Source organism: Trichogramma pretiosum, unplaced genomic scaffold (genome assembly GCF_000599845.2).
Source record: "Trichogramma pretiosum strain Unisexual culture from Peru unplaced genomic scaffold, Tpre_2.0 scaffold187, whole genome shotgun sequence".
NCBI lineage: Eukaryota > Metazoa > Arthropoda > Insecta > Hymenoptera > Trichogrammatidae > Trichogramma > Trichogramma pretiosum.
Genome location: NW_019640856.1, coordinates 24,951 through 38,543, shown reverse-complemented (window position 1 = coordinate 38,543; position 13,593 = coordinate 24,951). Strand labels below are relative to the sequence as shown.

At 40.0% G+C, this 13,593-nt stretch overlaps 4 protein-coding genes across 4 annotated transcripts; 2 read left to right on the top strand and 2 right to left on the bottom strand.

Annotated features, from left to right (window-relative positions):
* Positions 1-383: 383 nt before the first annotated feature.
* On the bottom strand, positions 384-2,181 carry LOC106655874 (uncharacterized protein C7orf26 homolog). The gene is made up of 4 exons (XM_014376459.2): positions 1,674-2,181; positions 963-1,584; positions 589-881; positions 384-518 (listed from the first exon to the last, which is right to left on the bottom strand). Exons 1-4 carry the CDS (start codon positions 1,750-1,752, stop codon positions 430-432), a joined length of 1,083 nt encoding a protein of 360 aa, XP_014231945.1. The 5' UTR covers positions 1,753-2,181; the 3' UTR covers positions 384-429.
* Positions 2,182-2,464: 283 nt separating this feature from the next.
* On the top strand, positions 2,465-7,688 carry LOC106655873 (cell division cycle protein 27 homolog). Its single transcript, XM_014376458.2, has 10 exons — positions 2,465-3,234; positions 4,072-4,147; positions 4,225-4,765; positions 4,847-5,117; positions 5,180-5,368; positions 5,453-5,702; positions 5,781-6,315; positions 6,389-6,710; positions 6,793-6,940; positions 7,024-7,688. The coding sequence occupies exons 1-10, from the start codon at positions 3,211-3,213 to the stop codon at positions 7,149-7,151; spliced, it is 2,484 nt and encodes an 827-aa protein (XP_014231944.1). The 5' UTR covers positions 2,465-3,210; the 3' UTR covers positions 7,152-7,688.
* Positions 7,689-8,193: 505 nt separating this feature from the next.
* Positions 8,194-10,657, top strand: LOC106655875 (phosphotriesterase-related protein). The gene is made up of 4 exons (XM_014376460.2): positions 8,194-9,252; positions 9,324-9,483; positions 9,554-10,301; positions 10,363-10,657. The coding sequence occupies exons 1-4, from the start codon at positions 9,225-9,227 to the stop codon at positions 10,492-10,494; spliced, it is 1,068 nt and encodes a 355-aa protein (XP_014231946.1). The 5' UTR covers positions 8,194-9,224; the 3' UTR covers positions 10,495-10,657.
* Positions 10,658-11,152: 495 nt separating this feature from the next.
* LOC106655783 (p21-activated protein kinase-interacting protein 1-like) lies at positions 11,153-13,124 on the bottom strand. Its single transcript, XM_023463622.1, has 4 exons — positions 12,526-13,124; positions 12,246-12,408; positions 11,235-12,163; positions 11,153-11,173 (listed from the first exon to the last, which is right to left on the bottom strand). Exons 1-4 carry the CDS (start codon positions 12,601-12,603, stop codon positions 11,153-11,155), a joined length of 1,191 nt encoding a protein of 396 aa, XP_023319390.1. The 5' UTR covers positions 12,604-13,124.
* Positions 13,125-13,593: the final 469 nt, after the last annotated feature.

Here is a 13,593-nt window from a genome sequence, read left to right as displayed (position 1 = left end):
GAGATATTGATTAAAATTTCTAGTGTCATGAGAGGTGCTCGTTCAATTGGTTCAATTATTGTTTGGTATATTTTACGATAACTTATGAATGGCTCTTCAGCTAGCCCTAAAATCGAAAAATAGTTCAATTTATAATGAACAGAAGTACCCAAGATCACTCTTTGTAAAAATCAGCGATCAATTTTCTTCATTACATATTGTAATCCACATAATGAATAATTGCTGATCAACGTGAAAATGTCATGAAAAAAGAAACAGAGAACTGAAATGAAATATATATTTGAGAGAATGAATTCAAGATTTTTAAAATAAAATTAATTTTATGTAAAAAAGTCATTGCAATTAAAGTATAAATTACATAGTAATATTGATTTTTTCTTATAATAATTTTCTGTACAATATCAACAATATATAAGTATAACTTATTTTTTAAGAAGTTTCTGGTCCATATGTCTGCAAAGTCCATTCTATTAAAAAATGTTGATGTGATAATGGCTGTAGGAGAGCTAAGAGTTCCTCTGCAAACATTTTTATCAATAAAATATGCTTTTATATCATAGAAAAATTAAAATTTCAAATGATTCTTACGTATGTTTCCATATATACATTTGACAGACAATGCCGTGCTAATCGACTGTCCAAGCCTTTCCAGAGACACTTGCTTTAAAGATTCATCAGTTTCAGGTCTTTTTTGTAATATTGAATTGGCTGTGCGAATCGTTGCCGCCAAATGTTGAGCAGAAATGGCATTTCCACAATTGATTTTTTTCAACTTCAAGACAGCGTCCATTAACATTTGCTGAATTGCATTGTAGCACTTGGTAATTTCTTCGGCATCCGATTCTTCATCGGAATCTCTTATTGGATGCAAAATAGACCACCTAAATTATAAAATTAGTAATTTGTGTAAAAATATATTATTCTGACATGACTTTAATGATAAAAAAAAAACAAGATATTACCTAAATAATCCTGCTATCGGTGTCACAGGTGTCATTGGTATACATCCGCTAGGCAAAGCAGGAGTTTCTGTCAGGGGTAACAACAATATATTGGGATTATCTTTGATCCACTGACCAACGATCTTTACCAACGCGAGCGGGGGCTTGGTTTCACTGTACAATTCTCCAAAAGCAGTCAACAGATTTGCGGTGAAATGAGGAACTCGCACGGGCAGGTCTATCAGGACCTTCCGGGCATTGGGTAAACACACGAAGAAGTCGCTGTACAGATGCTCGGCCAGTCGTACGCTCTCCAGCGTGGTGGGTCCCATCTGTTGGAGCCAGATGCCGGCCGCGCTGAGAGTGGGATCGTTGTTCATCGAGATGCAGTAGGATATCAGCAGGCCCAGAGTCTTCAGCCGGGGATTGTGGGCCGGGAACAGGGAGAGAAAGACCGCGTTGCGCATCGCCGGATTGCCGCCGGGGCTGCGAAAGAAGTCGCAGAGCGTGTCGATCAGCTGCAGCTCCTTCATGGCGTGGGGCTTCTTCGATTTTTGCAATCGGTCGATCTCGCCGAAGACGTAGTGCGAGATGAGCTCCTCCTGCAGATCGATCTGCTTGGCCGGCTTGGAGAACAAGACCTCTGCAAAAGAGCGTGCATCGTCGTCGGTTAAAAATTCGCGAGTCTCTGACGTAAACAATTGTAAAGCGTTTGAAGTGTAGTGTGCGTACCTAGTCGATTCAGTGCCTCTCTCGCGTCGTATGGAAATTTCAGCAGGGTCATCTGCCTTCTGAGATCGTGAACCGACATTTTTTTAACGGAAAAACGCAGAATCCGAACACAGTAGAAAAATTGAAATTGCACCACCGAGTCCCGCACTCGCGCTGCACCAGACGGTCGAAAACGGGCTTATAATAAATGGCATGTGCCGCGGCGGACGACGACAACAAACCAAAACAAACTCGTTATTATGATTATATCGTCGTCTCGTGCGCGCCGACGCAATGAACTCCGCAAAAGCTGCGCGCGCGAGTGTCGGTCGTCGAGCGCAATCCTCAATACTGCCAATATCGCACCGATTTAAAAAACGTCTCGCAAGCGATATGGTAATGTCTCGAGTCTCGATTCTCGAATTTGTACCCATACATTATTATTATGGAGCTCGTAACACTTTAAAATACTTATTCTTCTCTTGTGCGGTGTTGGGCCCGTGCATTAACGCGCAGCTCATTGGGCAGTTGGCAGACATTGAACTCGCCTCGTTCGACCGGTCGAAGTCTCGATTGTTGCGATTGTTTGGTGCATTATACGAGAAGCTTGCACGTACATATGTATAGGTGCTTGTATGTAGATGTATATGTATCGATACCGAGGCCTGCGCGTATTGTTGCTCGTGCAGCTCCGCACACGGGAGTATACGAGGAGGATTGGCGAGAAGTAGCAGGCAGCAGCAACAGCAGCACATACATTACGCGACGAGAGGCGCAGAGTGTGTGTGTGTGCGTGTGTATTATAAAGAGAGCAGCAAACCTATCCTCAAGATGGACTCTTGAGGGAGAGCTTGATTCTTGCTCCCCCTTTTAATTTACGATATATATTATATCTTATATATCATAATATATACATGCGTGTACGACAAATGTGCGCGAATTGTTTGGTCGTCGTGGTTCATCGTTGTTGCTGAAGAGGGACCAACGAAAAAAAAAAAAAAAACAATAAGAAAAAGAACAACAGTGCCATCGGAGAGTCGAGCGCACGCCTATATTATATACGATATATCGAGGGGGCAGTTTCGTGTGTAGATACGTGCTCAGTGCTCCGTTCGCATCATCGTGCGACGATCAGTGTTCGATGCTGCTACACTGCACGGCAGTTTTCATCGTTGTGTAGCAGCACCACGCGAACGCGCACGTCTCGGTGGTTACTTGGGTTATCGACGAGAAACCAAGAATACGCGTTAGCGAGTCAGTGCAGTTCGAGTACGACTTTTGTCAACACAGATACACACACATACGCGCATATATAGCGATATACGTTCGCTCTCGGAGAGAGAGAGAGAGAGATCGAGGAGAGACGCATTCACGGCGCACGCACACACGCTCGGCGCGGAGCGGACGGGAGCAAAGAGAGTCAGCAGCAGCAGCAGCAGCACGGAGTGTCAGTTGTGCTGCTGCACAACACAGCAAGGGGCCTATATACCATATTACCACCAACGGGAGAGCCACTCCTCGCTATACGGATTTGGAGTCCGGGCAACCAGCCGCAAGGATGATCGTCCAGGAACCCGTTCAGGTACGCGTCGATCATCGTCGTCGCATCGCGTCGTACGATAATAAATATATACAGCTTTGCGTACACCCTGTGTCTCTTCTTGCATGCGCTAATAATGTGTGTCCGTCTCTCTGCGACTGTGTGTGAATGCGCGCGCGTTTGTGTGTGTGTGTGAAAGAGTACGTTGCATTCGTCTACTTACTATATGAACGACGAGGTGCATCTGACGCATCGCGGCCGCGTTATTTATTGCAAAAACTGCAACTGCGTTACATACACGGCAATGCCAATTGTATCGGAGTTTTTTTCCCTTTCGGACTCTCTGCTGCTGCTCCTCAGCAGACAGAAAATAATGAGTCGACCGCGATGGCATGCACAGCAGCAGCAGCAACGTATTATGATACATTTTCTATCTCGGCGCAAAGACGATGTTGCAAAGGGAGCAACGAGCGATTACCCAGAGAGACTGTTTTTGCTCCCGATGTATATTTGTGTTCGTCGCGCAGAAGTCGAGTATTACAGGCTTCGTTGTTGAAATACTCGAGGAACTCTCTGTCAATGTCAACTTCGCTCAATGATCTATGCCCTGCTCTACAATGTTTCATTATTATTGTTTTTTTTTCTTCCATACTTAATATGCTCGGCTCGATTGCAACTAGATGCGACTATGTATTGACTGTCTCGCTGTTCGCGCTCCCGATTCGCGATTAAATTTTCATAACTCGTGCATCTAGCTTGGTCGATGCTTCGATGAAATTGCTCGATAATTGGGTTAATTTATACATTGTTTGCTCACGCTGACTTTAAAAGCCTCTACAAATCATGGAAAAATATTGACTAAGAATTATTTACTTTTAGGCAGCCATATGGCACTGCTTGAACCACTATGCTTATCCGGATGCAATTTTTCTGGCTGAGAGGCTATTTGCAGAAGGTAAGCTTTCGAGACTTTACAATGAGCCCGTAAAAACTTCATTGAAAACTCTTTTGACCTACTCATGTGGTTTTCAGTGGAAAATGAAGAAACGCTGTTTCTGCTTGCCACCTGCTACTACCGTTCGGGAAGAATCAGACAGGCTCAAGGATTGCTGTCAAAAAGATCTCTTAGCTCGCCGCAGTGTAGATTCTTACTGGCAAAGTGTTGTTACGATTTGGAAAAGTATGCAGAAGCTGAGGCCGCCATCATCGGCGGCTACTACAAGCAATTGAAAAATTTTGATGAGATTATTAATCAATTTGGTGATGAAGCTTGTTTCTCACTGCAGATTTTAGCCAAAATTTACTATAAAATGACCAGGACTGCTAAGGGTAACGAGGCTCATAAACTGGCCTTGAAACTCAATCCTTTTCTGTGGCATTCTTTTGAAGAGTTGTGTAATACTGGTGAAAAAGTAGATGCAAGTAAAGTATTTCAATTAGATAAGTTAGATAGTTTATCTACATGTATTGGCTCTGCTCCTGTTTCATACTGCATGCAAGAGCAGTCTGATCTGATAATACCAAGCAATAATAATACTCCAAATACACCTACTCCTAATATATGTAACAATATGTAAGTATCTTAATTACAACTGCAACATCTTAATCCTACAATTCTTTGGCAAATCATATAATATCAATGATTTTAATTCAGTACACCAACTCAGGGAACAAATGGTTTACCTAACTCAAGAATTCACTCATCTATTGAAGAGAGTCCACAAAATATTTCAAGCCATTATAACACTTGCTCTACTGTATCTCCATATGCAAAGCTACCCCGGTATAGAAGTATGTTTAGTAACTCCATGAGCCCTTTGACCCCAAGTTTTGGAATTTTACCTTTAGACATAAATACACCTGAACCTCCGTCTTCACATTCATTATTAACAGAGGCAAATGAACAAAAAAATCTAGCAAAACGAGTAAGTAACAAAAACAAAGTTTTTTTTAGTCCATTGATTTATATTATATTTCTTAATTACAGTTATTGTCAAGAAAAGAAACACCATTGCAGCAAGGAAAATTAGTTTTTTCACAGTCAGGTAACACAGGTAACTCTGCTAACATTGTAGCTATTACTCCAGCAACTCCTGTGCAAACGCAACCTACGCTTCAAGGACCCAATGTTAGAAGATCGTCAAGGCTGTTTACTAGTCATAGTTACTCTGTTAAAGTAAGTTTTTGAATTCCAATATAGTCTTACATTGCTACCATATATAACATTTTTTTATTCATTGGATTGTTTTGAATTCTATAGGAAAATAACAAATCTCCAAATCGAAGTAAATTTGTGACTCCAAAATCACCATCTCGCAAAACGAAAACAAGACTGTCAAAAACCAATCTTAACAAATCAAACTGTGCTGACATGAATGAAAAGAATAAAAATGAAAAGGAAAAAAGTGAAACGATCACGTCGGAAAAAGTTGTAGCAAATACTAATGCTCTCAATCAAAATAATACTTCATCATATTCAAGTCCCATAACGATCCAAAAAACTTCAGCTGGTAAATTTGAATTTTTCTTTGACTTGCTCTATCATTAACTCAGATTATTAAATGCTTTTTTACGTTTTACCTTTGCAGAAGGTCTTATGTCCTTATTAAGACAGTTAGGTATGGCATACAAACACTTGTGTGAATTCAATTGCATGCAAGCTGTTGAAATATTAACTGTGCTGCCTGGGCATCATTACAATACAGGCTGGGTCCTGTCCATGTTAGCTAAAGCTCACTTTGAAATGATCGACTATAAGAAGGCAGCCAGTTATTTCGCACAAGTCAGAACTCTAGAGCCTGATCGAACGGATCTAATGGAAATATACAGTACAGTGCTATGGCATTTACATGCCGAAGTGCAGCTCTCGACCTTGGCGCAAGATTTGGTCGCGGAAGACAGGAATTCGCCCGCCGCGTGGTGCGCAACGGGAAACTTATTCTCGGCACAAACCGAACACGAGACTGCTATAAAATTCTTTCAAAGAGCTATTCAAGTCAGTCCAACTTTCCCCTACGCATACACACTGCTTGGACACGAATATGTCATAACAGAAGAATTGGATAAAGCTATAACGGCATTTAGAAACGCCATCAGACTAGATCCTCGTCATTATAATGCATGGTAAGCATATCTCGGCTGAACAAATTTTATGATAATTATAGAAAAATCATGATGATAATATTTTCGATCATAGGTTTGGATTAGGCACAATTTTTTCGAAACAAGAACAATACAGTTTAGCAGAATTACACTTCAAAAGAGCACTTGCTATTAATCCGCACAACTCTGCGATAATGTGTCACATAGGAGTTGTTCAACATGCCTTGAAAAAGGTGGACCAAGCTCTAAAAACACTGAATAAAGCTATCGAAGATGACCCTGACAATACCCTTTGTAAATTTCATAGAGCAAGCATTAACTTCTCTATTGGTAGAAATGCCGAAGCTTTAAGTGAATTTGAAGAACTTAAAAATATCGTACCCAAAGAGTCACTAGTCTATTATTCTATAGGAAAAGTAGGATATCAATTTGACATGAATAATTTAAAATTTTTATTATCAACTTTTTTGCTGACTGAATTTTATTTAAATTTCTCAGATTCATAAAAAATTAGGCAACACTCATCTTGCGTTAATGTACTTCAGTTGGGCCACTGACTTGGACCCAAAAGGAGTCAATAGTCAAATAAAAGAAGCTATTCTTGGCCCAGGACAGAACGAAGACGAATCAATTATAACACAGTCAGGTTGGTGTAAATTTTTTATCTGATTTTTTTAGTGATTTTTTTTCTACTCGGATTGGATAAAAACGGATAAACTATTGTTTTAGATGATCCAACTAACACTACCGGAGGCGAACAAGATATAAGTATTGAACAAAGTGGTGAACTCAGTAGTGTTACAGTTAGTAACATGACAATTGAAGCCAACGGAGAAGACAGCGACGACAGTTTATGAAGCTTTGGAATATTCAAAATTATGAAACTATTGAGTGATACGAATGCCATCTTCATTTGTAATGATCTACCATGCTAGTGTATGGTTGTCAAAGACAACCATGAAAAAGAATCATTAACTCAAGATTCTCAAACTTTTTTAGAACAACAATATCTTTAAAAATCACTAGTATTGAAAAACAATTGCATCTTGAGTGGCTTGGAAAAGTTGCTTGTTTAAGATAGCATAGCAATTATAAATTACCGTACAATGCCTTGTTCAAATGGAATAAGAACGGTACACGGAAATATAACGTGTGATTGATGTTTGAGTTCTTTTTTATATTGTTTACTGTTTTGTTATTCAGACAAACCTTCGTCGAATGATGAGAAAAAAACGGAACGCTCTAAATGAGTAAGAAGAAAAAGATGAAATTAGTTGAGTTCTAGCTGATTCAATTATGCAGTGAAGTGAGCAACAGTTTTTTTTTGTGTAAATGTACATTATTATCTTTGTAATTGGTAAACTGAATATATTAGTTCAAGTTGTGAAAGAGTGTTTATCGGACTTTTAATTTTGTCCTCTAGGTGTATGGATAGATTTCGTGCGAAATATTTAGCCAAATTTATTAGAAGAGGCTGAAGACCATCATGCAATTCTTCGCATTAAAGCGAAAATTCGACCAAGTCTTATATTGGACTTAATTGTGAAGCAATTTATCACAACTTAGAATAATGCGCTACATAAAAAATCATTCTTATGATTTTTTAGAACAAAAAAAGCCTACAATGTAGAGAATGCGTGAAGAGGGGTGTGAGAGACAAAAGGTGTGCGCGTATCAATGTTGTTTTAGTTCCTCTTGAACGATCGAGACGCCGTGCATGTTTTTTTCTTTTTTTGTACATATTGTATTTGGAATTTAATGAAATAATAAAAAAAAACGCAGACTTCTTTCGTACGCTTGATGTACTCAATTGAATCATAGAAATTATACAAAATATCAATATTTAGGGCATGATTGAAGCAGTTGAACAATCTGTATTTTAAAGTCAAAAAAAAAATTCTTGAATTGTTGAAGAACTCATTATTTAACAGAAAAAAAAGTCAAGACTTTTAATTGTTGCTGAAAATCGTTGGCTGACGCGTCTATTATGACCACGGTCGAAAAGTACGTAATTCATTCATACAAATGTCCATACGAAAACTGGTACAACGCAGTAAATTAAATCACGAAATGAAATATTAATCGCGAATGAAGCACAACGGCTTACGATTTAGCCAGAACGAGTTCATCGTGTTTCGACAATGCATTCAAGTGCACACATCTCTTTTTTTTCGTCTCTGTTGGGATTACAAAACGATGCAATGAAACTCGTATGGAAAATGATGCTAATTAATAATATTTAAAAAAAAAAACGAAAAAAAAAACAACAATAATCGATATTTTTCTCTAGTACTATCTCAAATTATCGCATCTCTCCAATCGACTCCTTTCATGTTAGCGTGTAGCCAAGTATTACTGCCACTGGACTTTGTCTATTCTCCGTTGGAAGATATTATATGTTTATCGAATACGAATAATTATCATGTTAGAAGAGGAAAAAAAATCAATTAAAGTTTACAATAAACGCGAAATGACAAAAAAAAAAAATACAAGAAGAACAGGTAAAAAAAGGACAAAAAAAAAAGAACACGCAACGCGCGTAATTATATTCTTGTAAAGAGGTGTTATACCTGTAAAATGAATGTAAAATAAAAGAAAGAAAAAAAAACCAAAACTTATCAACGATGATCACGAGATTTTCCAATGCTCCACCTCATTTCAGCACAATCGTATATAAGAAGTACATACAACAACGCGCTGCAATTTTTACTTTATCTCGAGCGAAGTAGCAATTTACACATTGTTTGCCCAATATGCCAATCCCTCGCGGCACTCGAGAAAAATTGATAAAACGCATCGCTCGTACCGCGTCTTCCTCCTCCTCCTCTTCTTCTTCTTCTTCTTCTTCGTCTCTCGTTCAGTCGCTGGTAAATACTCGCTCGCAATAGAGAGATAATACACACATTTGAGACACTTTGCAGTGTAAAATTATGAGCTCCGAAAAATACGTGGAGACAGGTGAGCCAAATCGCGCGACGATCCCATTTAATTTTCATAACATATACGAGCTTATTATTATAACGATGCAGTCTTGGGGCCGGTGGCGGCGTCGAAGCTGGGCCGCACCCTGACGCACGAGCATCTGGCCCTGAACTTTGAAAAGTTCTACCTGCCGCCGCCGCCGAGGCTGGAAAAATTCCTGAACGGCTCGATCGGTCTGGACAACGTCGGAGTTCTCAGGCAGCATCCGTAAGTGCGCCAATTACATAGGTCGCAATCATCAAATAATCGCTCTGGTCGCCTTTGTATTCGGCTGCAGTCACGGCAACAGGTACAATCTGCGCTTCGACGACGCCGAGAGCGCCTCGGCCGTGCTCGAGGACGTGCAGTTCTACGGCGCCAGCGGCGGCGGCACCATCTGCGAGAACTCGAGCCAGGGCCTGAATCGCCAGCTGGGCCTCATGCAGCGCTGCTCGCGCGCCAGCGGCGTCCACGTCGTGGCCGGCACCGGCTTCTACGTGGCTCTGACGGCGCCCGGGGACAGCTCGAGGACCACGAGCGAGGAGGCCATGTACGACCTGATGCTGGAGGAGCTGACGATCGGTTGTCGCGATCTCGACCTGAGCGTTCTACCGTGCAAGGCGGGCTTCATCGGCGAGGTGGGGAGCGCCTGGCCGATCGAGGACTACGAGCGCCGAGCGATCAGGGCCACGGCCCGGCTGCAGGCCGAGCTCGGCTGCCCGGTGAGCTTCCATCCGGGCCGCGACAAACGCGCGCCCTTCGAGATAATGCGCGTCTATCTGGAGGCAGGGGGTCGCGCCGACAAGGCCGTCATGTCGCACCTCGATCGCACCCTGACCAGAAGCGAGGACCTGCTGGAGTTCGCCGAGCTCGGCTGCTACTGCCAGCAGGATCTGTTCGGCCTGGAGGTGTCGTACTATCAGCTGCACCCGGAGACCGACATGCCCAGCGACGCCCAGCGCATCGACCGCGTGAAACTGCTGGCCGCCGAGGGCCGACTCGATCGCGTGCTAATCAGCCACGACATACACACCAAGCATCGAACGGTAAATTTTATATTCCATTATGTGCAAGTTTCATCGTTATTAATGTGTGTATGAAAAATAGATGCGCTACGGTGGACACGGCTACTCGCACATAATCAACAACGTGATACCGCAGATGCTGATCAAGGGCATGAGCCAGGAGCAGATCGATCGCGTTACCATCGATAATCCGAGAGATTGGCTCGTTTATTAATTATTATTTATCCATTCTAAACGAATTTCAATTCTCACCTTAGGTGTTCATTGAAAAAAAAGTAAAAGAAAAAATAATAATTGGTTGTTACTTGTGACTTTGTAAAAAACGAAATTTTTCGTATCCAAAACCGAGATGCGTCTCGTACGGCCAAATAATTAAAATTCACGGTATCGAGTAGTAACGATTTTAATGAAGTAACTAATCTCAAATTTGTATCAATAAAATAAAAATATATTTACAAACACAATTTTTTTTTCAATATACACGTATACTCTCATGTACGATTACGATCAGCTTTCATCGCCTTTTTACTTCGTCGATTGATTGGAATTTCTTGCTTTGATTCGTGCTTTTGATTTTTGGCTTTTTTCTGCACCAATGGTTTATCCATATCTTTGCCAAGTCGCTTCTTTTTCTTTTCACTGTAAAAGATTAATAAATTTCATTAAAGATCCCTTCTTTTTACAAATTGTTAAAAACGATTTGTTAAAATTGCTAGATACTTACACAACAATCTTAACTAATTTTCCAAGTTCTTCATTCATCTGTGCGAGACGATTTGCTAATTTTTCATATTTTTCATCGCTCTGTACGCTTTGTACTTTTTTAATTTTTTTTTCTCCTTTTTGATTTTCTTGAACTTTTTCAACTTGATTTATTTTCTTAACTTTCTTAACTTTCTTGTTTTTTTTTATTTTTTTAACTTCTATTTCTTCCTCCTTTTCTTCCTCTTCTACTTGCTCTTCTTGTTCATCCATTTGTTCTTCTTCTGTGTCTTCAATTTGCTCTTCTTGTTCATTCATTTCTTCTTCTTCTGTGTTTTCGACTTGCTCTTCTTGTTCATCCATTTCTTCTTCTTCTGTGTCTTCGACTTGCTCTTCTTCTTCATTCATTTCCTCTTCTTCTGTATCTTCGTCTTTATTTGAAAATGTAACCGATGTCTTTTTTGTTGTTTTGACATTTTCTTCTTCTTTGAGTTTATCTGATTTAGATTGAGGTATAATCGTTATACATGTAATTCTGCCATCACATTTTGCTGTATTTAAATATTTCAAATCATCTTTTTCAAAGGCCCACAACTTTATTTCTCCTGAACTTGATGCAGAAACTAATATGTTCTCATGTCTTGCCATACATTTGACTCGTAACTCATGAGCTTTTAATTCATTAACAAGTGAACCAGTCTCTATATTAAGAATACTTATCTTACCATCTTCTAGACCAACAGCCACAAATTCTTCATCTAAATATTCAACACACACAACTTTAGATTCGAATACAAAGTCCTGTTTGATACCAGCAGTTTCAACTGTGTATACTTCAAGTTTGTTGTTGCCAGCTATCAAATATGTGTCACCACTAGGACTCCATTTTAAAACACTCATATATTTAGCATCCATTTTCCATCTAGTTACTAAATTAGTGGCGTAAGCTTGTCTGCCTTTTACCAAATTCCATGTTCTGAGAACTCCATCACGACCAGTTGTCAGGCAAATTTTACCAGATGGATGTATGGCCAAAAGATCGACTGCTTCACCTTTGTGTGGCTTATTAAAGAGTTTTTCTAGCTGCCAATTGCCGCATCTCACAATAGCTATTGATCCATCACTGCTGGTCGATATCAAGTGGCTGCCATCAGGAGTGAATTCTATGCTATTGATAGTGTCTAAAAATTATAGAGAATTTTGGTTAATGCAAAATATGGTTTTATAGAGTAATGCTAAATAATTTATCAAGAAATAACTTACTGTCATGATGAACAAGTCTGCCACTTTGAATTCTTGAACGCATGTCAAATAAAGAAATGCAATCGTCAGCTCCGGCAGAAGCCAAGTAGTGTCTTCTAGAAGCTACACTTCTTACACTGGACAAATGTGCATGACTTGCAAAACTCGACTTAACGTTGTATTTCTAATGAAAAAAAAAAAAATTAAGAATTAATAAATGAGAATTTTAACAATGGGAGAACAACATAACCTGTACAGTTAGCAGAAAATTTGTTTTCTTTTTCCTTCGCATTGTACTTACATCATTCGCTTCTGTAACTTTGTAACCTACGACGAACTGTTCGTAGGTACCAACGACGATCTCGAATCCAATCGTCATTTTGATATCAATTATTTATTTTTTACAATTACTTAAGAACTTAAAAATTAAAAAATTCGAACTTGGAAGTTGCTAAGCCGGTATATGAAAACGCCACCGTATGACTGTCGCACGTGTTGGGCTCGAGTATATACGAAACTGAGTACTGACAAAGTGTGCGCATGACGGCTGAACGACTGCAGTGCTCAATCGATGCAGTCGGTGCGTTCACAAAAGTGGTAGAAATGACTGTCACTATATATGCGACTCCGACCGTATATGCTGCTTGTGTGAACAATGCCTTTATACGCACGTCGAAGAATTCGCGGTTCAGTATAGTAAGTCAATTATGAGTTATGACAATCGATAACGGGATAAAATTTTAAAAGTGTTTTCCCAAACTTCGGCCAGGTGGCGCATTATAAAGTCGCAAAAAGACTATTGTAAAAGCTCGTATGCATACTACAAAGGCCGATACTTGAATGAATTTGAAAAAAAAAACGATTACTGCTTTAGTAGGCATAAATCTAAGCCACGAAGTTCGATGGCAATAGCGAAATTCCGTCGAATAATCCCACTGCTTAATTGATGAGAATACTGATAGCTGAGAGTTCTTCAGGTAAATATCCTGAAGCAAAGACATTGGGCATTGACCTTTTGGGTTGGGTGCTGACAGTACCTACAGTGTATGGTATGTCGAGGAATTTCGAAAGTTACTTCAAAAATCTGGCTTATATATCTCACTGATTGAAATTTTACCACTTGCGGGAACTGGTACCACGACATCTAGCGTCAGATTGCCAAGTTAATCGGATATACGAAACATACCAGGTGTAAAACGCGACTCGTTTCCCATCGGAAAACATAAACAAAGCCTAACGAGGGCCACCTGCGTGCATAACGTACGCGTCGATAATAACAATGGTACACAGGCTGGCATAGGCAGAGCCCTTGATTCGCTCTGTTTACGTTTTCTGCTGACTACCAGCATAATACAGAGGTTCATAAGCT